Raw genomic sequence first — 27,062 nt, 5'->3', positions numbered from 1 at the left:
TTTGTTTTTCCATCTTGTGCGGGACAGTTTAGATCATGTTACTCCTGACTAAATGTAAAGAGCAGCTTTTTAATATACAACATACATATACACTTTTAGCCTTTAGTCAGCTAGACGGGCAGTGACAGACTGAGGGGAACAGCACAATGACAAACTCTACTGTACAAAGTTATCAGATAAAACACATTATTAAATTCAGTTATACTATAATTTGGACTGTATGAAATGACTCATCGACAACAAAATTTTGTAAAATAAAAATAATATTGAAGATGATTACAAAAATGTGCAATTTTGTACTTTGTACTTTAGTATTTCTACACCATGTCCTTATATAAACAACACATCTTGCTATTGCGCACAGTTTGAATAATTACACACAAAAGGACAACTGACAAATCCAGGGAATGAGTCATGAGAGAGCTTCCATGTCACAGGCTTTTTGTTTACCTTATCCCCTAGTTCCCTCCTCTCTGGTGTACTGGGGGTGTCGGACGATGAGGGAAGGGCCTTTGGGGCGCTGGAGCAAGCATAGGTCATGACAGACAGCCTGCTAGCGGTGAGAAAGATGTCGAAAGGGATGAAGCTGAGGTTCTTGGTGATGGTGGACTTGTGGGAGGGCCTAGCGATGCAGTGGTGGCTGGCCCCACTCTGCTGCTCTATTTGGACGATGCGAATGCGAGCGCTGTCGCTGCCGAAGCCGCTGTCCTGCCCTGTCCCACTGTGACGAGATGAGGAGTCAACACCTGCCGCAGGGTCTCGACTGCCACGCTTGTGCTCACATCGACGCACCTGTACACAGAAACAACAAACGGTCAGGCTGATTTAGTGAGTTTTGAAGTTGATGGCAAAGGTCTCTGAGTGGGAGAGTAGGTGGACTCACAGTAACATTAGTAAGCCTTCAGCATAACAAAAGATCTAGCTGAAGAAGATCTCTTATCAGAATATACAGTTTCTGTTTCTGGTTAAAATGTGGATCACCTACTGAATTATTTCAGTATTCTAAATGGTGGCCAATGTAGTTTGCAGGCACATCTGTTGTTTGGTTCTGTTTTATTCATACACAACTTAGTGATCATTAAACAGTAAGAACACGACCCTAAAATAGAAGTTACTAAATGACCTCTGCGAAAGACTTTGCCCAAGGTAGAAACAAAACATAAACTTGACGACCATTGACACATACAGTACCCCGCTATTAACTAGAAAAACGTACACACACACACACACGAAAAAACAAACCGTTTTATGTCGAACCAAACCAAGTGTTAGAATTGCAGAGATTGCAGCATAAAATAGATGAAAGTTTGTTTCTTGTATTGTGTATTACAATAGGAGGACACAAACCAAATAACTTGCTTGATTGAAACCATAGACAAATTGACCAAAGAAGGAGAGCATCGTATAGCCACAGAGACATTAAAGGCATGCTCTGTGACTTGTCCTGTGGTCTTAAAATCATTTTGCACTTTTTGCAATATTGGAAATGTCTTTCAAAAAGGGCCTCACCCCGGCAAATCGAATTGTTTCGTGCAGTGACTGTGGTATTGTGTATAAAGCAGCCGAGATTTTATGCTTGGCTCCAACTAACGGATGTCGGGAGAATTCCAGCCGTTGTGGCAATAAAAAGCTTTCAGTGACAGATGATATAAATCAACGTAAGTAGGTTGCTGGGTTTCAAGCTGCAATGAAAACAGGCATCTTCATTCTGCTACCAAAGCATGCCATCTTCAAGAATAAAGAAGCCGCCACTGGCTCCCATGGGACAGCAACGAGACAAACATATAAAACTAAATGCTACCTACCAAATAGTAAATTACTGAGCATGTTTATAAAGAACTGACACGTGTGGGTAAATGGAATAAACAGAGAAGTTTACTTTTCAAAAATTTCCCAAGCGCATGGAAAATATTTTGTAGATGGTGAGAAAAAAACACTTCTAACGATCCCCACAAAAGCACTCCCTTTTCTCTCATACAGCAGAGCTGAGACCGACATAAACAGACAAACAGAAAGACACAAGTAAAAATGTAGAAAAAGATCTTGCAAAGAGGGCAGATGTAAATATGTCATATCAACTAGACACTCCTCTTGTAGTTGCAGGCTTCTCAGGTGCTTCACGGAAAGGCTTGGGCCTATTAATCACCATCATTTCCAATAACATGTCCAACGCCGGCACCTCATTATTGAGGCCTTTCCCCCCATGTTCCTCACCCATGTTAATAGGCACAGTGTCCGTTTCAATTAGCTACTGTCTTTTGAGACATGATTATGATAAACTGAAAAAAGAGGAGTTATACAGAAAGAGAGTTTTCAACGGACCAAAGGTATGTCCAATGTATTCTATCCCACCCTAGTCTGCTCCAACCTGCACATGGTTGCTATTACAGCATATACTCTCAGCTGCCCCCCCCCACCCTCTCTTTACATCGCTCCCTCCCACCCACTCCATGAGAATTTTAAATGTATATTATTGCTGTGGCGGAGATAGTGTTTCAAGACCTCCAGGCAAATACTAAACCCACTGGCAGCACATTAGACAGAATACTTGACTTATTAGATATTTCCTATTCTAAACAGTGTCATCAAAGGCTAAGAACAAGAGCCATATAAAACGCCGCGGCATGCCTGCCCGCCTGCCTGTTCTGTTCTGTTCATCCAGGCTCATGTGTGGGGCTTCCATAGGATCGGCCCTGCCAGATCTCTCTCGGTTCCCTGGTCTAATGAGGACAGGATGTGTGCACTTCTTTTCTGTAGAAATGTAAGATTTTCCAAGCAACGGGGAGGGGAGAGAAGGCAGAAAAGGGCCTGGACCTGTCTCCATGTGTGTTGTGTTAAGCGGGTGAAACTTGTATTGAGGTAAGGAGGTATTTGAAAAAGTATTCAGCAAAGGCAAAACGTCCACTCCAAGGAGCGCCCCACGTTGGACGGGACAAATAAGCTGCACAGCAGCTGGGAAAGAGCAAGAGCCAGGAGAAACTGCCAGATACTCTTTACGCTTCTCTGTCTCTCTTCCCAAGCTTAGGCTGTACACATGCATTTACAATTACAGCAAATACCCCGTCTTCTCTTTAACCACCACTACTAAGAGAGTGCCCCCTAAGCAAATTCTTGGTCTATATTTAGATGTGCTTACAAGTGGAATAACGGATAATGGGGAACACAATTGGGGGCGTAGAAGAAAAGAGACAATGACAAAACATACCACAGCACACAGTTGATCATATAGTTTGAATCAATTAATGCAATCAGTGCATTCACAAACATGTACAGAACACATAAACACACATGAAGTCAGTTGCTTTCCCAGGGTCGGACCTCAGCTATGGCTTTAAAGCATTTAGCTGGATTCTTTTTCTGGGCTTACAGTAGTTATGTCCCCACTGTGCTTACTCACTGAAAAAGAGAACAGGTATACACAGAAAACATAAACCTATGGCTCTGTAGTCAATATGCTTTAACCTTTCGCCAATTTATTCATTGACAGAGGGCAATAAATTCAGAATATGAACATGCACTGTTGCTGCAGGCCTGGTCCCAGCTGAAATCCCCTTTTCCAACCATTACTTTCTATTATATTATATAATGGCTGCACTGAAGCGCTGTTTCCAGATCCCAATGCAATCTTTCTCTGGACTTAGTTGATCATGGTCATGATCATGAACGTACGACTACACACACACACATATGCACACAACACCTCCCCGCAACCCCCATCGGCCAATCATGAGGTCATCCCCTCAGAGTCTCTAGGCAGAACATTCTGGAAAATGGAGGATAATCCCCAAAGTGTGAAACCATGAGTCTCCCAAGTGCCAATCATATCAGAGTGCATCTGTACGACTTCTGACCCCTATTTCTGTCGGTGTAACTCGGAACAGCTTGGCTAGAGGGAGGCTAATATGCGGAAGCAAATGTCACATCATCCAAATGCCACCCGTTTACAGTGTTGGCTGGCTAGTCGAATATGACAACACAACTTTTACATCTGAATACCACATATGCAGTTGATTGTTTCCAGATGAATGAAAAGTAGGTTGCAATTCAGGTTCAAGGATCAGGGAACATGAAAGTCTGGATGTTTTATAAGATGGTAGAGACGACCATGGTAGTCGACAGGGAAGAGTATAATAAATAAAGCCAAAGTAACAAAGGTGACTATTATATATATATATATTCCCCTTAACAGCTATATATCCTCAATAAAGTCTGAATCCAGTCAAATTGTATAATTACTGGCCAAGTTTTCTTCAGGGACAAGAAAGGCACCAAAAGACACATGTTGATTATATTTTAAGGATGACAAAAAAGACAGACAGTCAAAGATAAGATAATAAAGACCTAAAATATTTAAAAATAAACAAAATCTGCCTTGAGTTCGTGTGTAGTAAGATATGAATGAATTGCATGCAAAAGTACAAAATGCCACTAAAACACACGACAGAAACAGAGAAGGTTTATGACAGCAGAGCGTCACTACTGAATAGTTACAGTAAATGTGTGTTGCTGATAAAATCCAATTAATGGTGAACTGACTGAGTGACATTACAAGGAGGTGACAACAGTGCTAATTGTGGGAGAAGGTCAAGGCAGCAGTATAAAAAGAACTTGAACATGAGTGAAATAGGTCGGCGACTTGACATCATTAGAGAATTACAGAGTTGTTCAAATAAAAGCTAGAAGTATGTGGGGACAGAGCTGTCACAAAGAGCCAGAAACAGATTACAGGCAACATGTTTAACTTTATCATGTGTTCTCCCAAAAAAAGCTGCTGCACATGCATCCTGTTTCTGTTCCTGGCTGTCTCCTCCTCAGCCGTTCTAATCATGGTAAAATATAGGCTTGTTTATTAACTTTAACAGATATGACAGTCACTGTGGAGAGAAGTTGCAATTAGTAGCTTTTTTTTTTTAAAGTAAATGAAACCAGTGGCAGGAAGCTGCAGTAGTCGTAGTAGTCAGGTGAGGTCAGCTGAGGAACTGACCGGCTTATTAGGCATTTCAAGTTTGAAAAATTGCTTCGTGTTTATCGCAGTTTTCCCATGATCTCTTGAATCTTTGGTAGAATTCCCTTTGAAATGAAAAACACGGAAGTCATATTACTAAATCTTTTTGACAGAACTATTCAGTCGAGCTACTTGCTTGCAGGACGCCTGCATGGAAATTAACTTCTGTATCTTGACTACATCAGAGTTTACAGGTCCGGCCCCTGCTGTGCTACCCGCTATTGTTTCCCAGAGCCATAAAGCTGATAGCAGGCCTCTGTGCTTTTGTGCTAATGGAAGAAAACCTGAATGCAGAAATACCTCATGTTAATCAAAAATAATAACAATAATACTTAACTAAATGCCATGAAGGCCGCAATTCATTCTCTCATTTTCTTGTGGAAAACAGAGGGGGGAAGGCATTTATAATATGAAGTCACCGCTCTTTGTACACTGAAACAGCGGTCACAAAGCAAAAAAGGGCATCAAAGGCAGTCATTTAATACATTCAACTTTGTTTCAATAACAAAGGCAACCTGCTATGCACTTCAGCTGAACCACAACAAAGAAGCAATGGAAGGTCGCGACCCCGGAGCTTGCAAATGGATGCCGAGTGCTTCAGAGTGACTGTCAACTGTATTTTAAACACAGTGTACTCCAAAGCTTAGGGCGCCGAGTGGGGCCATTTTAACAAGCTCCCTCCATCCAGTAATGCCGGTGGGTGGGTTCACTCCTCCAGGGTTTAACAGCGTGTTTCTCAAAGGAGCATGAGAGACAATATCTTTTTCGTTCCCTCTTCCCACAATCCAGGCCCCGCAAGCATGTCTCTTTAGTCCCTCAATCTGTGCTTTGGACAGAATTAGAGAAATAATATTGTGAGAATATTTTGCTTACCATGTCAGACACTCTCTTGTTCCCCTGATGCCACGTGACGTACAGGGGGGAAAGCAAACATCCGTGTGACAGTAATAATTTATGCATGTTGACATTCCTAAAGCCCTGGGTCAGTTGGAACACTTTCCATCCGGAAAGACCTAGTGGAGGAGAAGCACGGAGAGGCGAAGACTGACTATGACATGGCTGGCCGAAATGGAAGAACACTTGTGAAACACCTCACCGAAAAAACAAAGCAAAGACGAATAGATAAGAAAACATGAAAACAGAGATGATGCTCTTCCGTTTTCAGCTGCTTTACAAAAAGGAAAAGCTCTGGCTTAAAAACAAAGATGCAAAATGATAAAGTCTGTAGAATGAAAAGAAAAATTGTGAAAGAGTGAGTTAATGTGGTCCATCTGGGGAACTACAGAATGCTGCTCAACAAAAACCTGGCTCTGGGAGATGCGGCGGCCAAAGCCTCTGTTTTATAATTGATTGAACTTCAAAACCAATTCCCTCCTATGCCTGCACACAACATTAGTTTGCTCACAAATATTTTGCCACAAATAAAAAGTGGATTGCTATAGCTTAATAAAGCAGAGTTGGATCCAGAGCTCTGACATTCAGCAGGCTGCAGTGCGTCAATACGTTGAGTACTGAGGCCGTCCCTGTACGACTCCAGGCTTTCGAAGGAGCTCGCCAAACCCACCATGCCCCGCTCATAAGCTTTGGCAATCAGGAATGATTTAAAAGGTCTGACAGACAACACCCTTAAAGCTCAACAGGAGACTTATTGCTTCAGTCATCCTCAACAGATCCACCAATCTAAACCAAAACCCTAATTCAGATCCACCAATCAAATCCAATGCTTGGGTTAGGGGTGATTGTGAGGACACGCAGGAATTACCCCATATCGCTGCAATAACACTGGCTGTTTGTATAAGCAGGAAGCGATGTAGTTGTATTAGTCAGTGAAGATGAACAATTCTAGATTAACACCATGAGTGTGTTAGTGAAAACAAACAAAGGGGAAAAGTGGCCCGACCGTCATGATGTAAGTATTAAGAAATGATACACAGACTTTCTGTGTTCATCCGACATAATCTCTTGGCTGGAATACGATGCTGCTGAATGGACTTATTACCAAATGCTTCCATCATCAATGATAAACAAGATATCAGCCATAGGGTAAACAAAATAGGGGCTGTAAAGACATTGAAATTCTATGATAAAGTTACCTTGGAGCTAAATCGAGATGAAGAACTTGGCAGAACGAATGTGGCTGATAAATGGATGAATAGCCTGTGTACATATATCACAAAACATCTACATCAACTCCATGTCCTACATTCTTGGACAACTGCAACCAGACTCTTAACATTTTATTTGGTAACTTATTAAATTAAGATGAAGGCCAGATGTGGAGAAAGGTGTGATTAGAAGACACACTACAGCGAAAGTGAAAGTGGATGACAGACAGAAGTACCCTGGGGTCCGTCTTAATTGCTGTGATCCTGGCCTCAATAGCAGCAGAGTCTTCGTCAGACTTTCTTCCCTTTGTCCTCTCTTCCGTCTTTCCATGGGAATGGAGTAGAGAACAACTGGCTCTCATTAGCTGTCACCAACCCTATTTAGGTTGGAGATTTGTGTGGGGGTAATTTTCTAATCTAATATTCAGGCTCCAGTGTTCACACATGCCAGGAGTCCCTGAGTGAGGTGGGCTTGATGGTGACAGTGGCGTCTGAAAGTTGTGGGCGTGAAGCGTCTGTCTATGGGCGAGCTACTGTGGGAAATCCTGCATGTGAGTGAAATGTAAGATCTCAGAATTTGTTAGAGAGTGTGTCATTTGTATTTGCAATTTGATTTTAAATGCCTATTATTGTGTCTTTAGTCCAGTCCATACAAAGAATGAAATGTAAGCACCTTAATGTAATTCTTTCATTTCATCATCAGTTATATTTAGTGGGTCACGCACGCACACAGTGGAAACACATCCACAGTACGGCAGAGAGCTACACAGCAAAGCAATCATCAGGTTTCAGCCTGGCCCTCAAGATCACTCATCCAAGCTTTCAACTTAACATCATTAGCTTTGGCATTATGTTTTCAACAAACAAACAACAAAAGAGACTTCAAACTGCATTGTCTTCAACATGGGTTCGGTGGTTCATGAAAGCAGACGTCTGTGAGACTTCAAAAAGCAGCAGAGATGCCTTTCATTAGGTCAAAAAGTGTTTTTCTGAAGTGCCTCCCTGCACTGCCTGGCGGCCATGTCTGTATTCTCTGCTTTAGTAACAAGGTCACGGGGAAACAGCAACAGCAGGGAAAACAATGACGACCTGAGGTGAGACGAGGATGTTTGCAGCAGGACAGGGTGGGAGGTGTTGTGTTGAGGGGGGCAGATGAGCCCCAGGTGGACTGCTGAAGACTGCGAGTGATGCTCCTGTGATCAGCCTGCACCCTGGGGAGCCAGCGCACACACATACCCTTGCACGGACACCACAGCCTGTATACGCATTCAGGAATGAGTACACACAAACACACAAATAAGATTAAACACAAATTCAAAGAGCAGCGTGAAGTCAAGAACAATCCTGGCTCACTGTCTATTTACAGAGCTGAAATTAGAAGAGGAGGATTGAAGTAATCTTCCTTTAATTTCTCTCTGGATTTCCTCCCAGGGCTGAGTGAGACAAAGGCTCTGATGTGCTGTATGTTAGGTTCTCAAAGGAGAATGATGCAAGACCCCCTGGGAGTGGGGAGGGCCTCAGTAAGGGGGATATGGAGGACATGGCGAGAGGACACACTGGTACAAGTAAATACTAAATTTAAAGAAAGAAAAAGCTAAGCTGACCACAAAAACAACCTCCAGATTTCAGAATACCTTGGCTGAATTAGACAAGCCCCGTGCCAGAGGACATTGCTGGACAATTTCAGGTGTTTAAGACCAAATAACTTGGCTGCACTGGTGGGATTCAGAGGCAGAGTTAAACATGGAGGGAACACCTGTAAAATTTTCATCCGTGAAAGTAACTCATCACCACACACATCCACACACATTTTCTGTTCTGGCTGGAGCACTGGCGATTCAAAATACTGCAGCCCAACTGAAGACATTATCAAGAAGTGATTTCAGCTAGTGGACTATTCCAAGTGGTGGAATATGTGAGGTGCGTCAGATGATTCATCTTTGTCATGCACATCTGAACCACTGGAGCAGCCCCAAACAGACAAACTGAAACAGGTGAGGTATAAAATCAAGCCCACCTCTTGATTATACAAAACATCTGAGCTATGTTTCTGAGTTGGGTCTCAAGTGGCATATGGCACCTATCCGTGCATATCTATCATTGCATAGACTTCATTTGGGTTTACATGCCTCTATCAGGTTTCAGGGTCAGTCGCAAGCCTTAAGTACAAAGACTTCATTCATTTCACACATACATTCATAGATAGCACTCGAGGTATACATAGAGTCATGTTTGGCTCTTTGGACATGCACTTGAAGAAACATATGACACAGTAAGACAGTAAGTAAACAGATATCAGTTGGGTCTGCAACAAAGGACCATTTCTACTATCAACTTGTGTTTGATTACTTTCTAAATGAGTGATTAATACTGTTTGGTCTATAGACTGTCTATAATAGTGAAATCAAAATTCTCCAGACCCCTCAAATCTCTTGTTTTGCCAACCAAAAAAAAAATCAAAAGGTATTCAAGTAATTTGAAAAATAGTTATCAAAATTACTGATGATATTTACAGTCCATTTGATTCACTTCATTTACCCACTTCATATAATCTCTGCTTTGATTAAGACTGAATGTGGGGATGCATAATATTTAATATTTCACTCCAAGTTGACCTGGAAAACATCCCAGCAGAGAGATGCGGAAAAAAACAAAATGTGCCTGCCCTGCACACATGGAAAATCCTCCAAAAGCCTGGAGTGATGTGTGAATTTTGTGTAAGGGTAAATATTTAGTTTATTGAGAGTAGTCCAAGAGGAACTCAGTAGTACTCCAGTTGACCACGGGACTTGAAAAATCACTGTGAAGAAGAAGCAGGATGAAGCAGATACTGTACATTTGGATCACCAAATGCAAACATCTACATCCACATACATGTCTGTGCATGTACGCTCTTCACACACACACTTTTACTGCACCATCCAAGTTAGGGAGAGAAAACTCAATACTCTCCATCACCTGTTATTCTAGGTGGAATCTTGCTTATACAGGTGTAGAGGGGAAAAAAAATCTGTTTCCTCTTTTCACCTCTTCAGACAGAAATTCTGGGTTTTTTCACTGAACAAAGTCTACTATGGTGTGTGTACATATGAGTCTGCACTAGCTGGCCTGGTGTGCCCTGCTTTTACTAGTCCCCTGGGTGGGTGACCCTGCTTCCCTTGCAGGCAGAGAGAGAGGGCACTCCTGACTCCTCCTCACCTGAGTCGACACCCGATCTCCAGGTTCACGGTGGGGGCCCGCTCTCCTCTCCTCAAAGGCGCCGTTTGTTTCCAGACTCTAATAGAATTCCAACCTGCGTGATTTTATCTGGAGTTTTCACGCCAATTTTGCCAAAACCGATTGAGGAGAGAGCAAATTCAGCTGCTACTGATCTCAAATAGATTGAGTTTCCAAGGGGCCAATTTAACAATGTGCCACGGTTACGCTTTGAGAAGAAGGTTGGTTTGGGTGCTGGGGCTGAACAGGGAAGGTGAGTTGTTATGACTGGCTGTCAATTAGCAGTTGATTCACACAGGAGGGTCAGTGAGACATGAACAAAAAAGGGAAAAAAAGATACGGTTTCATAACAAAAGAAGGGCAGTGAGATGAACACTGGCTATGAAAATATGTATGTTTAAGATAAGCTGAGACAACGACGCTTACTTAACAGATGTAAGGCAGCCAAAATGGAAAAGGAGATGGCTGCGCAGGGAGCCTTATTTATTATTACTCTCAGCAGCAACAGGGCGAAGGAAAATAGTACTAAGCAGGATGGGAAGAGGTCAGGGTGAAAGGGATCTGGCCCTTGGAGAGGGTTAATAGCCAGGTTGACTGGTTAAGAAGTGACCTCTCAGGAACGTCAGCTCCCACATTTACAGACAAATACTTTGGAGCCACAAAGCACAGAGCCAGGAATCAAAGCAAACACCAGATTCAGACTCTATTATTCTCACTGTGTCATGTCTCATCTCCTTGGATTTCTCCCTTACTCCTTGTTCCCTCTTGCATTTTCTGTCATTTGGCCATCCTCGCTCAAGCTGTCTCCACTCTCTTACTGTCTGCTCTGTTCCTTTTCCATGCTTCGGATTTTCACTCTCATCTAATGTCTCCCTATTTCGGTTGGCCAGCAGAGCACATTAAAGCTCCTCTGACACCTCACTGTCCTGGAAAGATCGGAGGTCGAGACAGAAAATTCAGTTCTCAAAGCTCAACAGCTACGAGACAATATGAAACACTCATCACAAAGAGGAGCGGTCTTGGAAATGGTTTACTTTAAACATACACAGACAGGGATCCAGCCCCAGGTTGCTCACCAAGCCAAGCTTGTCAACAACACCATGGCTTAGATAAGCTGTCTTATGTGCTTTTGACATTCAGCTAAAACTCCTACATGCACAAGAGCTAAATTGTTATACAAGAGGGCAGGAAAGGTCACCAAACTTCCATTCTCCCACAGTGAAACATTTAGTAGCATTTGGAGAGAAGACTAAGGTGCAGGAAGGTCTTCATTTGTCTCAAAGATTTTATTATTTTACATACGAAACAAGCGAAGCCAGCAAAAAAAAATTATGTCAGGAAAATTTGAGGTGTCTTTGCTGACTTCTCTGCTGCTTCTTGATTGGCTTCTACAATATACATATTTCAAAATCTGTGGAATAATCATGATTAAAAAAAAGAGAAACCCTTCACTCACATTTAAACTGTAGTTGAGTTGTGTGGATGACGTACACAGTAAAACACTGCCTCTTCCCCACTAATAACCTAAACCTGCACTCCAAACCCACTGACAAACCAAACCAGCTACCGACCAGAGTGTGTCCGTGCCTACTGTAAATTAACTTCTCACAGCGGTTAGTCTGGGCTGGCGATCTACCTCGCTGCCTGTAGTGGTGCATTAGTCCAGCTTTGCGTGAGAGTGCAGCTTGTGTGTGTCCGTAATGCAGCCGTTTAAGACTACACAGATGTAATAGTGCAGTAATATCATAATCTACACACTGTCAAATTCTATCTGTCTTCAAAGGAGGAACTCCTTTCCACTGTCAGCCAGCGAGTTACTTAACAAGCCAGCGCTGGAAGGACCAACACTTTTCCAACAAGGAGCCGTGCCAGTCCCAAGAGGGAAAAAGAAATGAATGAGAGGAGATGAAGAGCATGGAAAAGAGAGGAATGTGATAAAAAGGAGAATGAAAGAAGAGTTGGATGAAGGTTTAAAAGACATTGGAGATTGAGAACCAAGACAAAGTAGGTGGTAGATACTAGTAAGTGATACAAAAGGGAAGGAAATAAAAGAAGAGAGAGGCAAAGGGGGAGAGGAAGAGTAGAGATAAGGCTGGTAATGGGTGATTGGGAGGCTTCCCCCATGTGTGTTCACTAAAAACTGTGATTCAGATGTTCCTGTGAGGCCTGATACCTTGTCCCGAACCTGGGTACTGCCTGTAGTGTGTGTGTGTTTGTGTGTGCACTGGCATCAGTGTGTGTGTGTGCATGAGTGTTGGAGGAAGTCTAAAGCCCTGTTTCCCATGCGTGTAATCATCCCAGGATGAGGTGGAGGATGAAACCGAGCGGGACTTCCCCTGCACCAGAGGGTATTTTCCTCTCACACTGTGGTACAAGCACATGGCTGACCCGGGCTGCCTCTGCGTGTGTGTGTGTGTGTCAGAGAGAGAGAGAGAGAGAGAGAGAGAGAGAGAGAGAGAGGGAGAGGGACATGTCAACATGACACAAGGGAAATACTCTCTATTCTTGCTCTTTACCAGTTTGGTAGGACATTACTTAAATACTTTGGAAGCTTGCCATTGTGGCAACTGCATGACAGCCAGACAGTGATGCCAACAATGAGAGGGTGCACTGTGAATCTACAGGGACGCATTAAGGTGGCAAATAAGAGAATGATATGGTGTCTGTGTGGAGGAAAAAAGTGGTCGTTAAGAGAGAGAAGAGAGCGAAACGAGAAGCCGCCGGGAAGATGGAGGGATTTGCAGACTTTCACAAAAAGTCATTAACTTCTCTGTCGCTCTCTCTGAAGAACAAATAACATCATAGCAGAGCTGACACACAGAATGCAGACGCACAACAGGTCAGCTGTTCAGTCATAAAACAGCATTACAGCACTGGCTCCCAAATAAAAGGCTGCATGCAGTTACCACGCAGAGAATGTGGGGGCCATGTGTATCTATGTGTGTGTGTTTGGACATGTGTGTGTGTGTGTGTGTGTGAGGGTATACACTTCTGTGTTGCTGGGTGACAGTGGTGATGACAGAGCAGTGAGATAAGTCCCAGAAGCCATTCTATCATCTATTCATAGCTCCCTGACTGTGGGACCTCCTGCTGCTGAAAGCTGCCTGATCTCAACCCAGCCTCACTTTATCATAATTAACATCAACCAAAAAATACAGAGATGAAGTCAAACTGTGACGGACCGAAGCTAATGCTGCGATAAACATTTTAATAATGTGACTTAAAGAGCAACAAATCTACTTATGGGTTGCTTAGAAATCATGCTGCATTCGCTTTGCATCTCAAACATGATTTATGTGGAAACTGTGGACAACGGGCTGCAATGCACAGTAAATGTAATGTAAAGGTTATAAGAAAATAATAATCTAGGACAGCATCCGTATGAAAGCATGTAAGGATCATAATAGATGTGTGTGTGGACAGATTCTCTCAAGGCGCAGCTCGGTGATTAGAAATGACTGAACTCACACACAAGGCTTGCACACATTGCCCACGCGCCTGGCTCGCCTCACCACTGCCAGGGAACCCAAAAGCCCCTACAAAACAAATTCATTAACCCGGACAATAAAACACAGCTGTGAGGGGCGATGGGAACTGTTTGAAATCAGTGCCCGGGATTGTGGAGAATATGTTCAAGGCAAAAACAGCGTGATCTCAAAATGTCTAAGAGAGAAAAAAAATGTAAAAAAAATATATAAATAAATAAATAATAATGAAAGAAAGAGGGTCGGAAAATGAGATGGAAATAAGAGAAAGTAAGCAAGGAGCAGTGTTTAATTTAAACTCTTGCTGGGGACAGCGCTGACTGTGAGAGCGGAGATGCTTTTCTGAAGCACAACAAAATTCCCCTGCACCAGATGCTTGAGATCCACGGCCTGTTTTTAATTGAATCCTTTGAACAGGTTGTATAAAGGAAGTACAAACAAAACTGTCAAGTACTATAAATATCATCACGGAAGTTAGCTTTGAATTGAAAAAAATCCAGATTTTGATATTGTGGAAGCTGGCAATGCAAATACATCTGCACTTTATGATTATTATTTGTAACCTATTAGCAGCGGGTGGACAGGCATCTGTTTTGTTCTATCCAGTTAGTTCATTCTAACTATATCAAATGCCTTTACCTGTTCCAAACTTAAACTCTAAACAACGCCAGTGCGCATACTACCGATTTTATTTGATGGTGGTGTGTCTAATGCGTTAGCAGGGGGTAGACAGGCTGCTGGCAGAGCAGACTGCAAGAGAAGAGAAGCAGCCCTCAGGAACGGTCTGAGCGTGGAGTTACACAATGCTGTAGTTAAAAGCACCACTAGAGGGCTCTGCAGCTTGTATAATGAGCTTCTGCAGACTGGAACACACCGGATCGACCATGTCTTACTCATACTGGCCTCCCTCCTGGGTCTGGGCCAAGCAGCCGGACGGACGCAGTCGCCAAAAGACTTACGACACTGAGATAGATGGAGGTACAAATAGTTTTACACAGAGTGTCCAAAAAGTCAAAGCCAGACCACATTTATTGAGAGTAACCTCCATGCTCTGCAGCTGCACAGAGGTGAAGACACACACTGACTGACCTCAGTGTTAATGATACTGTTATGCTCCATAACTGCACCACTATAAAACCAAATGAGTAAAGAACATGGTATAATGCACCTGAAATTAATATGGTATAATAAAAGTAGTTAAACACAGAGTTCTCAACAACTGTGACCAAAAAGTCAATATTAAATGAAAGTAGAGGTATTTTCCCAAGCATATATTCTTCATTTCTCAATAGTGGAAGGATGATCATTATATTACATCACTCTGGATCTATGGGTCCTTTCAATTTCAGTTAAGCCAGCTGAAGGCAGCAATAACGCAGTGGTTAGATGTGATTTTCTGAACAAAGACTTGTCCCTGGATAAACTGGGAATCATGGCTGGGGAAAAGAACACTTAGCAGCTACTGTCACAGTGCCCTTGAGCAACACCCTTGATCCCCAGCTCTTCTGGAGCTGCTCAGCACAAATGCACAGAAAACAGTGGAAATTATAGAGGAAAATCTTGTGCATATATGTGAAGCTAGTTCTTTCTGGAAAAGTTGGAACAGATACCCGGTTTACATTGTCATGAGGTAAAAAAAAAAAAAAGGTGAAACAGAACTTTAAACTTAAAAGTTTGGTAAATAACCACATTTTCTTATTTTTAAACTGTTGCAAATGGACCTCCCAGAATAGCTGCTAGCTGAACTTTCTCATCCTGCCTTGAACCTGGATGAACCCTCCACAGCCGTTAGCTGCCCCTCAACAGCATCAAGCCATGAATCATTACAAGTCAGGGGTGAGGGCTCCGAGATCACCCAAATCAAAACCAGATGCACGGCAGGCACCTCCTTAGGACTAACTGTAAAAATAACTAAATAAATGAATAAATAAAGAAGTCAGCAAACCATGTCTTTCTCTCATTTCTTTCTATAGTGTTAGAATAGTAAATCTGCCAAACAGTGTGACTGTAAGATGTCAATTTGAACATTTCACTCTGTGATGTTGGTTTGCGTTCAGGTGGCATAAAAAGAAGGTATTGTGAGTCTTGTCTGTAGCAGTTACGACTGCACTGTCAAGCACATCTACAGAAAACAGAGAGTGATCACTGTAATATCCCATCAATGGATATTTAATTTTCTTCTGGGAAGCCAACAGCGTCACTTTACAGAAGCCTCTGTCAGGGTGTGAGTCATCTGACGGAGCCAGTGCACGTCAGTGCACACATCCTCCTACAAAGAACCCTAAGAGAAGTAACAACAGTAAAACCACTCTGTCAACCCACTTCACTTCATCCCTATCCCCCTCCTCTTCTCTCCCCTGTCCCCTTCGCTCCTCTACGACTCCCATCCTCACCACAGCTGGTAAATATTTTTATATTGTGTTCCATTAGAAAGCTTTATTAAGCGGTCAGACAGGGCAAATGGCGCCTGGGAGCTCCCTGTCCTGTAAACAATAGCAAGGACCCTGAAAGCTGCAGCTGAGCTCAGCACAGTAAACTAAGGTCACATTAGAGAACTGCCTTGCTCTGAGTGAGTAAATATTTAAATGTGTTAGAATCACCCAAAGTAGTCAAGGGTGATAGTTAGGGGCACCGTATCAGGAGAACAGTCATGATGGATTTTTGAGCGAAGCTGGCAAAGCCCCGTGCTGTGATGATCGGGGCCCTCCGATCGGAGGGCCAAGGTGTGATGTATGAGCATACAATGGGGCCAGGCTTCACATCTGTACTCCCATCTTCTGATTACAGTATGTACCTCAGTTTTTTTCTCAGGAGCATCCATGCCCACCATGTTGTCTCTGAGAAGCTGCTGCAGGAGCTGCACCTGGGCAATGCTGAGGTAGAAATCCAGACTGCTGGTCACATTTACCTCCAGAGAGTGGCCACACACCACTACCTCCTGGAGAGAGAGAGAGAGAGAGAGAGATGGGGGAGATAGTACAGGAGGACGTGAGTGAAGAGAGAGAGGTGGGTGGAGAGAGCAGGGAAGACATTCAATAACACACTGGGATTGTTTGTGACTTCATGGACTGCTTCTCTCTTTCTTCACTTTTATAGTCTTAGCCTATTTACTTTATTATCTCCCTTCCGTCTTGCTCCGTTTAGCTCAGTATTTCTCTAGTCCCCCTGTCCCTCTGACCTCCCCAAGGTCCCACCCACAGCCAGCAGTTCAAACCTCAGCCTGGAGGCTACATCTAACAGGATATCACTCACTAACACTCTGGGTTGAACCACACACACATGGGCCAGGCCTGTAGTAACTACACACAATGGTCTTTGGCCACTACTGTGTAAACATAATCTATTCAAACCCACTGTTTAAAAACATAAAATGTCTGCTAATATTTCATTCAATATCCACTGTAACATTAAATCACCATTTGTATTTGTTTTTCTCTCATTTAGATGTATAAAACATATTAAGAGTTTTCTCATCATAATTATCATTAGCAGTTGTAGTAGCAGTCATTGCAACACACAAGGTCATAATATCATAAGGTTAGAATAATAATAACAGAATATGTTGCGTGGTGAATGAAAACAGACTGTGGATCGTGGATGTAGATCATAATTTGCAGATTTGAATAATTAATAATTTTAGCTTTTACATTTGTGTGGTAAGAATGTTTAAAATCTGGTAGAAACATTTAGAAGTTGGTTGAAAATCCGCATGAATTTTCTTATAGAAATTGTTGTAATACACTTTGAAGTTCAAAGTCCTGTTTGTGTTGTTACTGGCTCTGAATCTCCACATCTCAGGGAGTTCACAGTTTGTGTGTGTGTGTGTGTGTGTGTGTGTGTGTGTGCGTGTGTGTGTCAGTGCAAACTATGGATTAGCTGTTACGCATTGTCAAGGGGCACGTTAGCGTGGACGGACGAGGCATCAAAGAGGCAGGAAGTCTCAAAGAGCCGTGCCAGAAAACATCAGCTGTATAAGCAGAAAGGTTTGAACTCTGTGGGTCAAAAGCCTCCATTACATGGCAGACTGGCTGAGGGATTCCTAATGAGTAAGTTACTGTATGTTCAGAGGAAAAACATAAATACTTCTGACATCTCACATAATCAATGTCTATTTTCATATGGACAAAGAATTGTGAGAGTAATGGTTACATTCATGGTTATAAAAGGCCACGGTCAAAGGGGACAAGATGTCAATGCAGTAGTGAAAAAACTTCTACAAAGTAGATGAAGAAAAATATGCATTTTATGACTTCTTAGAAAATCCCTGCATCCTGAGGACCTGTTGTTGTTAATGATCAGATATTAAGGAAAAGAAACACCTCATAGTCTGTTTTAAGTAGCGTACCGTGTCAAAGATGAAAGATGAAAACATTGAGATGTAATCCTGGATTTATACAAAGCTGTATTAAGTCGATACTGACCTCTGCCTGTCCGCAGTCAGGGGATAGATTCTTGCTGAAGATGATGGCTGGGGCAGCAGTCACCCGAACAGAAAAGTCAGTCAGGATTGGTGTCAGGATGGCCCGCCGCTCCTGGTGCCTCCTGATACTGAACAGAAATACATACTGGATCAGACTGTTGGCAAACTTTTGTCCTTTTAAAAACTGCTAAAAACTATGTGATGGGTATAGGTTATGACAACGTAATGGACATTTTCCTTTAAGAAGTATTAGTTGCTGAATTCTACTTTGGTTAAAAGTATATTGTCCTGGTGTTGAAGTCATCCTAGCATTACACTACAATACAAACAGCAACCATAAGGGACCACTTATTCACTAACTTTACTCAACCTTTATTTACTAATAACATGTTATGGTTACCAGTTGTAAAATATTTGTAAGACTGTCCCATCTGCCTGGGAATGACAAGTCAACACAACACAGTCAAAACCACAAACTGTTAAAAACTGAGCTTTTGTTTTGCCCTTAGCTGACAGACAGACACACATTTCAAACTTCCTCTGGCTTTTTAAATTCAAACCAGTAGGATGAAAAGCTGAACCCGAAATAAGAGACTTCAAAATTGATTTTCTCTTGCAGGCCAGACCTGTGAAATATTCCCATAAGTGAGCTTTTTTAAATTTCTGGTCTAACACATTTTAGCTGGAAGCTTGAATATGGTTACAGAGACAGAGTGAGACGTTATTTGACAAGTCTCAATTGGGAACACCCCTTAATTGTATACACAAGATCAAATAGAGACCTTCTCACATCAACTCTCTCCATTTCACTAATGTTCATTCCCACAATCAAGTCATATTTGTGGGAACATTTGTTAGCAGTAAAACAAATATACTGGTGGGCTTTATAAGGTGGTGTTAATTGCCACATCTGCTGCTATTAAAACAATCAAGCGGCACGGCTTCCAATATTTACAGTTGGCCAGGATTATAAAAGGCCCTGTTTCTAGGTGGCCTCGAGTACAGTACTTAACCAGAACCAATATCATATTCACTTCTGCTACACAAATGTGCATTACCAGTGCCCTTAAGGGATTATTTTCTGATACATTTCTTTGCGTAGAAGTTTGAGGGAGGCCTAATTCAGAGTTGAAATGATCTGTGAGGCCAATTGGTGTTTGCTAATCTCCCCTCAGACAGGGATTGAAACAATGAGTGTCTCGTTGCAGGGGACAGGTGCTATCATTCACCAGCAGAGCAAAGAGGCGTAAGGCTCGGTTTACCAGTGATATGGGGTCCTCTGGCTGGGCTGAAGAACTGTGTGTGGGTTTGTATATGTGTGTGTGTGAGTACCTTTGAATGGGTGTGGTGCAAGGCACAGACGATAGAAACAATGACTGTGTTTTTATACAAAGCAGCACGGTGTGAACAGTAAGTGGAGAGATCTGTGGCATGGACAAAAAGAGAGAGGCCTGCAGTGGGAGGCTGACGGGAGGGGAGATGGAGAGAGTTCACAGCTCCATGACACAGGGTCTTTCCTAGCCGGCAACTACACACTGTGATGAGGACAGATCCTGTCAGTGCATCCATGGTGTTGGAATTTCCTCGCAAAAACCTCAGGAAGCCAACCTAGGCCACTGCAGATCCGCAACTACTGGAATTGAACGCACAACAGTGCAGTGAGAACATGCCATGAGTCCAATGATGGGGGGGTGGGGGGTGGGTATGGATGTAGGGAATGAGGGAAAGGTGTGAACTTTGGAAGTGGTGTGTGTCAAAACTTGTTACAACCGAGGTGGTGTATTTCTGCGGGTGATTGCAGCAGACAAGTAAAGCTGTGAACTTGACTCCCCTTTCCTCAGTGTGTTGGAACATTTTAAATCACATGTTCAGTTATGACTAGCTCGTGGTAGTGGCTGACGCTGAGGTATACAGTGCAACACGCAGCAGTACAGCAAAGCCCATTTTCCAACAGAACCTCCAGTAATGTTCCTGCCACGGCGGGGAGAAAGGGCAACGAGGAGGCAACCACAGCCACCCTGAATGATTTGTTTGGAAGCTAAAAGTGAGATTTAGGGTGAAGTTCATAAACCTCAACAGCAACAGAAACTCTGACCCTCTCAGTGTGATCACACAGAAGCATACTTACTGGTGTAAATCAGTCATTAAGGATATGAAAATGAGCACAGATGCAGCTAAAACCTTCTGATTATTAGAATATTGTTCACCACGCCACACTGCATTGGCATCACTGATGTCAAACTTTCTTTATAGTAGAACACTGTGTGTCAATCCCTTGGGTAAAAAAGTAACTGTTGAGCTACATGTTAGGTCATCCCATAATCAAGTTCTGAATAGAAATCCAGACCTGCAGCTCTAGTATGTCTAAAGAAAGTTAAGAGTCTACTCAAAAGGCATTCAGCATCTTCTGGAGCCCAAAGTGTGAGCCCAAAATCTCACCTCATTGCCCTGTCAGACAATCTGGCTTTGGCACAGGGCCCAAGCAGCCCTGTTTTCATCGACAGAGAGACAAATTGGGAGCAAAAAAGAGAAAATGCGAGTGGATTGAGCCTCAGTAGTCCCTTGCTCATAAGCTAGCTCGTCAGACTCAGTAATAAGAGTGCAGGACTGTAGCGTAGGTCCAAGTCCGCTACTTTAAAGGGCTGTTTTACAATAGGCCATGGTTGTCAAGGTTAGAGAAGGTCAAAACAAAGGAGGACTTTGGGATAGATAATCGACAATACTGGGGAAACAGAGGGAGAGTAAAAAGAAATCAGGGTGGTCTTATGGTTCGAGATACTGTCCCATAGGTCCACTCCTTTGTCCTGTTGAAATGTCAAAACTAAAGGTCTACTTGCTTACTCATTCTGAGTCACTCTGACTGAATTCATCATCTGCTGTAGATGACTAAGATGAAATATCAACAATTAGGCTTAAGAATATTCATCTTTTACCGAATGAACAAGTGTGGAGTAAGCATGTTCCATTGTAAACATTTATTTTCTTGTTTATTTAAAATATGAAAAAGTGAAACAAATATGAAACTAAACTAAAATAAATACAAAAATAAATACATTTTCCTTTTCCCATCTTTTTAGAATGATGTTTACCCCAAGTCTTCACAAGTTTGGAGCTTATTCTAAAAGGTGTAGTCAGCAGCCTAATTCTGTCTACAAAATGTGTTGGCTCATATTAGAGAAGGTAAATAAACATACTTTTTAAGGTATTTTGGGGGTAAAAATGCCTTCATTGGATAGTGTACAGCAGGGAGCTGTCAGGAAATGAGGGAAGACAGAGAGAGAGGGCATCACATGCAACAAGGTGGTTGCTACAATAAGAGGGTCGTACAGCAGAGTGAAGGGCTCAGCATCGGTTTTACCAGCAGCAGTTTGTGTTTAGCTGGCAGGGCTCCAAACACTATCACACTGTGTGTGTGAGCGTGTGAGACATACAGTAAAGAAAATTCATGATGAGTATATCTGATTGTTTGTGTGCGTGTACATTAAAGGGTATGTGAGCTGGAGTATGTGTGTGAAAGGTGTGTGTATCCAAGCCGGTCTCACTCTGTGCTCCAATGACCTGAGAGCACTCTGCCCTTAATCAGGCCCGTGTTGATTCTGCGCTGCATTCTTCCACAAGGCTTATTTTTAGTTGACAGGGAACAAATCTGGACTCTTTGCCTGTGATTCTGTGATTTTTGGGCCTGTTCCCTCTAAAAACAAGTGGAAAAAAAGGATGTGGGGCCAAACAGGCTGTTACACTCGTGCTTGTTTTAGCTCCCGAGTCTATAAAAAAATGACAGGGTTTGTAATTATGACTGTGCATGGAGAGGCTGCATGATAGGGAGCTAACTCAATAACTACTTGCTGCTCCCACATCAAGAGTGATGAGATACATTTTGGGACATTCACTGCAGATCTCACACATACAGCACCTGACTAGGGGTGTAACGATGTAATCTAGCAGCAATACAAATTATACTTGGTGCAATCATTGTGAGGGATTCATCCAAAAGCAACAGTGTTCATTTACCAGTAAAGAATTATTGTTGTATTTATAGTCATCTTTTTATTGGATTGATTGATAATAGTGAAAATATCAAATCATGCTACCATTATCCATTAATGTGTACGTTTTTAACGACTGGTGAGCCTGATGAATGTCATTTCAGTAATCACACCCTTTTAGTCCTGGTTTGACCCTTGAGATATACGGCTGTGTTTGGATTACTAAGTGGTCAATTTCATCTGTGATGTTGGTTCATTGTTGTAACTCACTGGGAAGTTAGCTTGCATTTGTGTTGTGTAGATGCTTGTGGTGGAGGTAGTTATGTTAGTGATTCCACCAGATACTGCAGACAACAGAACACTTTGTGAAGAGAGAGATAAGATGCTGCTGTTCACGTGCTTTTTTGCCAATAATTTCATTGGTGCATATGTACAGCATCATTTTTCCCTTAATGGTAACATGCAGCGTGTCTCCTGACCTGCTGGCCATGTTCCACTCCAGCGCCGGGTTCTGGGAGCTTCTCTCGCTCTCCGCTGACACACCTCCTTTGACTCCCTCCTTCTCTGGCTTGAGTTGCTCCCACTGAGCCGTTCCAATGTTGATGGACTGGAGGTCGATCTGGTACTGACGGTCCTCCACCTCTGAACCCGGGTCACGCAGGATGCCAAGGTTCAATGCACGTCTAGCGGGAAGAGAGAGGAAAAGGCTATTTGGTCGAGGCACTTTAGGATTCATGCAGTGCGTTGATGATTCTAGGAAACCCATGGTAGGTTCAGGCATAGATCTTTGACAAAGCGTATCAAGTCGACAACAGATTGAGGGGTTGAGTCACATTTAAGTAGTTATGTAAGTTCAGCTAAACAAAATGTACAAAAAGTGAAGAGGTTTTATTTACAGTTGAAGGGGTCGTATTGAGTCAGCCTGTATTTATATAGTCAATTACAAGCACATGACTTCAGGAGTAGACCAGGTAGTCTGTTACACTGAACCAGTAAAGAGGTCCTGGCAGCAGGCCCTGACCACTACTGACTTCTTTCTGCAGCAGCAAAGTTTCGTACAGGATGATTTATGACTAAATCAAAGCCTCTGGTGCTTGTATGGCCAGGCCTCCGATAAATAACCCTGCAGGCCTCAGGTGAAATCATTTGCCTTTTATAAAGTTCTGATTCATGCCAGCTTATCATTGGCAGTAAACATTGCTTAAACCCCTGGCTGGACGTCACAGTAGTCTGGAGACCGGCGCTCTTACTGGCTCCCTCTTTCTATTTCTGTCTCCAGAAACACAGGACTTCTACAGTATACACAAACTGTAATATGGTAGAAAAGATGGAGAGATATGTCAGGAGTGGGCAGCGCTGTCTCTTTAGTTGAACTGCTACAAGTCTAGTGAGCAAACACTGTCCCATCAGCGCCAAGAAAAAATGATGTCATCTATTTTGCCTTTGAGAGACAAGATCCTGACGAATTCACGAGGCAAAAGGAATAATCAAAATTCAACATCTGCATATGACATCAGGGCTTTCGGTTCGTTATGATATGTTTATTTGTGCTGGTGAATTCAAATGAGAGCTTAAATGGTATAAATAAGGGCTTAAAATGGCTACAGATGTAGCGGCAGCATGAGTAGTTTTATTTGTTTCGGCAACGTCAATGGCAATTTTCATATAGCGTTTCTCTCCCTTAGCCACACTGGAGAGGCCTCTACCAGAGCGTGATGTTATGACAATACGCACCAAGTACAAAAACAATGGCAATGGGAGATCAGAGGTGTATAACTGGATTTAGCTGGATTTGTTGACATACAAACAAGTGAAACAGATCCTTAATCAACATTTGGAACCACATTTATCAACAGAGTATAATATAAATCAAACCAAGAGCCCTGTAAGATTTGGGTGGGATGTGTCAGTCTAGATTCATTAGGGCTTTTGTAACAGTACCTCCATCACCCTCCCCAACCCCAAACTGTATTTTTCACATTAAACAAACCACAGTTACCTCATGTGCTTTCCAAATTATCTCTTAACTTCAGCTTATTTAGGAGAGTCTCTTACTCACAATCAACATTACATTGGAGTCAGCAGCCAAGTCTCTGCATTGCTGAGCTGCAGGGTCATCTCCAATGACATAAATAAATATGATAAACATTTGTCTTGGTCATGCAGCCAGTGGAAACCGGTGTGATTTAATATCAAAAGACATATTTCAGCCAATCGCAGGAAACAAGAGAGCTTCATTTCTGACAAATGAGCAGGGGAGGAATTTTGGAAGTTCCCCTTGGGGTGCAATAATAATTGAAGCCAGATTTTCTTGTTGTACATGTGGGGGGAAAACACTGGCGGTTTGACATATTTGATTGGTCATGTGAAGACCACACTGCTTGGCCAAGAGGAATCAGAGAATGCCTTGGGAAAGCACGGCACTCACCCTGCCCACCATATACATGGACGAACTAAAAACATACAGAGCGAGGCAGGTGGAACACACCCTTATTCTGGGTCTCACATGCCATTATCAGACATCTGCCTGCCACTACCAAGTGGAAAATATAGAGCAAAATGAAAATAACAAGTCATAAATGACATGCTTTCGCAGATGAGGAAGGCGAGGAGGGAGGGATAGGGAGACGGGGTGAGAGAAAGCAGGAGAGAAATTTTTCTCAAACACAAGTACTTAGTTTTGCCCTTGTTCATGAGCCAAACTGATTTTAATTGCAGGAAAAGACCACAGAAACATTATTTTTTACGACAAAATTCTGCTATTTATAAAAACGGATCAAAAGCTCTGCAGTAAGAACGCTCTGTTTCATGGCATTCATGGCTATTATTTTAAAAAACATTTCTCCCTCTTCTGACACAATTTAAACCCAATTTGAGTCCGAAAAGCCACTGGGCCGATTTCGCATCAGAGCTGAAATATGAGGGCTCCCATCCAACATTATTATGGCTCAGAGTCAAAGCCTTCATCCAATTCAAGCCCTCCAGTGGGAAACAGCAGACAAAATAGTGAAGGCATGGCAGTGTTATGTATCTTGAACGCAGGACTTGGAAAGAGCGATTCACTGGTACTTCATCACTGAGAAAAAAATAATGATGTTCCAAATTCCTTTGAACAGAAGATATGCAGACAAATTTACAAATGGGCAATTAATTGCAAGTTATGTTCCTCTGTTTAGCATTCTTTGGGTCTACGCATGTGCTGGGCAGAGCATCAATCAAGATTTGTGTTATTAAGTAGACGTGTGGGAGGACTGAGTGCTTAACATGTAGCAGATTTGCGATTGTGTGCTGAAGTGGTAATAGGATTCAAGAGGGGAACCTTCTGGGCACATGCATAACACACCAGTTAAGTTACACATTAGCTAATGTGCCTGTATACTGTATACTGATAAGCAGCTAATGAGCTCACGCAGACGCACAGCGCTGCTGCATGCCATGGAGGCATTAGGTGTAACCAGCAAAGGATTTATTTTGCTGCTGAGCACAACTTTGAAATCATATCCAGACTTGGAGTATAGAACTTGCATGATAGGAGAGTGAACTGTAAGACAAATAAAGTGAAACACACTTAAACAGTGTTAGATGGATACAGAATCATATTGAACAGAGCCAGTAGGTAAATGAGTAAAAGGGCTTGTTGAAAAAGAGCGAAAGTGGAATCTTGGGAGAGCCTGATTACCATGCAACAGTTCTGAAAGCTAACCGTGGTTCAAGGTTGTAAAACTAACCACAGCGGGATCTGGTTGGGGCTTAGGGCCCGATGGTAGGAGTGTGGGAGCAGTGGGCTGTGTCAAAGCCTCTTGCCTAGGGGATCCTGTGGGGCAGGGTGTATCGTGGCCCTTGGCTTTAAATGGCCTCCCACTTTCCTATCTCAAACTCCATCCATCCCCCCATCCACGTCCCCTGCCCCAGGCCGGCGGGGCAGGAAACACCGGGGTAATACCAAGCGCCGCTGTCTTCTGGATCTCGTCACTCTGAAACCCGCAACCTGAACCCACAACCCCAGACCTGTTTTTCACTCCATTTCCCCAACAATCACATGCAATACATGTCTGCTTACACGTTCAACAGAGGCAGGAGTGTATGTAAATGTGTGTGTCCATGAGTCTGTACTTGTGTGTTTAAGAGAGATGGGGCCCTCTGCTTCTTCTCTCCTGGTAGAACATACATACTGAGTAGAAATTTCATTGAGATCTCAGACTTAATTCGGCCAAGTCAAGCTAAATTAGGTTTGTACACAGATGTGCTATATTTCACGAGTGTTCCATGTTCTCTGTTTTGAGCAGACCCAAACTACTGTATATTTGAGCTGAAAGAGCACATGCTACGTGAAACATTAACGGTGCATGGCTTTGCTGTGTCATTTAATTTTGTGGTGGGGTCCCTTCCACTTCATTCAAAGAGTAACATCCAAGAGGCAACCAGTTTTTGTAAGACCAGCAAAAATAGTATCACTCATCCATGAATTCTAAAAAGGAAAATGTTCAATTGAGGTTTTGATATTCTTTCTCCATGGCTCCAAATGCTATTAGCCAAACACCATTAGCACCCAGCAGCCTCCATGGTATTTCTGTTGTGGAGAGGCCAAAGCTGAACAGTGGCTTGCAATCCATTTGCTATGACTCCCAGTGGCTTACAGGGGAGTCCCATTGGGCCTTTGTGTGTGCCGAGGGGGAATTCATACGCATCATGATTCATGAAACTTGCAATTACTTAGTAAGTTAAGCACCCCTGCCTACGGTGGTCCGCTCCGAATTGCCAGAAATTTTGCAACTTCTGAGCTGTGGATTTATGACCCCAGTCAAGTCCAATTGCTGTTAATTTGCATCTACCAATTATAGTAAT

At 42.7% G+C, this 27,062-nt stretch overlaps 1 protein-coding gene across 1 annotated transcript in view; it reads right to left on the bottom strand.

Moving 5' to 3' along the window:
• Window positions 1–27,062, bottom strand: part of LOC139205776 (intermembrane lipid transfer protein VPS13B-like) — a 309,322-nt gene that overhangs the window by 86,201 nt on the left and 196,059 nt on the right. The window contains exons 32-35 of the mRNA XM_070836087.1: window positions 22,697–22,900; window positions 18,233–18,359; window positions 16,606–16,749; window positions 451–792 (exon numbers count right to left, since the gene is read on the bottom strand). Of these exons, the coding sequence (XP_070692188.1) occupies window positions 451–792; window positions 16,606–16,749; window positions 18,233–18,359; window positions 22,697–22,900 (817 nt within the window). The remainder of the gene's footprint in view (window positions 1–450; window positions 793–16,605; window positions 16,750–18,232; window positions 18,360–22,696; window positions 22,901–27,062) is intronic.

Source organism: Pempheris klunzingeri, chromosome 8 (genome assembly GCF_042242105.1).
Source record: "Pempheris klunzingeri isolate RE-2024b chromosome 8, fPemKlu1.hap1, whole genome shotgun sequence".
Taxonomy (NCBI): domain Eukaryota; kingdom Metazoa; phylum Chordata; class Actinopteri; order Acropomatiformes; family Pempheridae; genus Pempheris; species Pempheris klunzingeri.
This window is presented reverse-complemented; position numbering and strand designations above follow the sequence as displayed.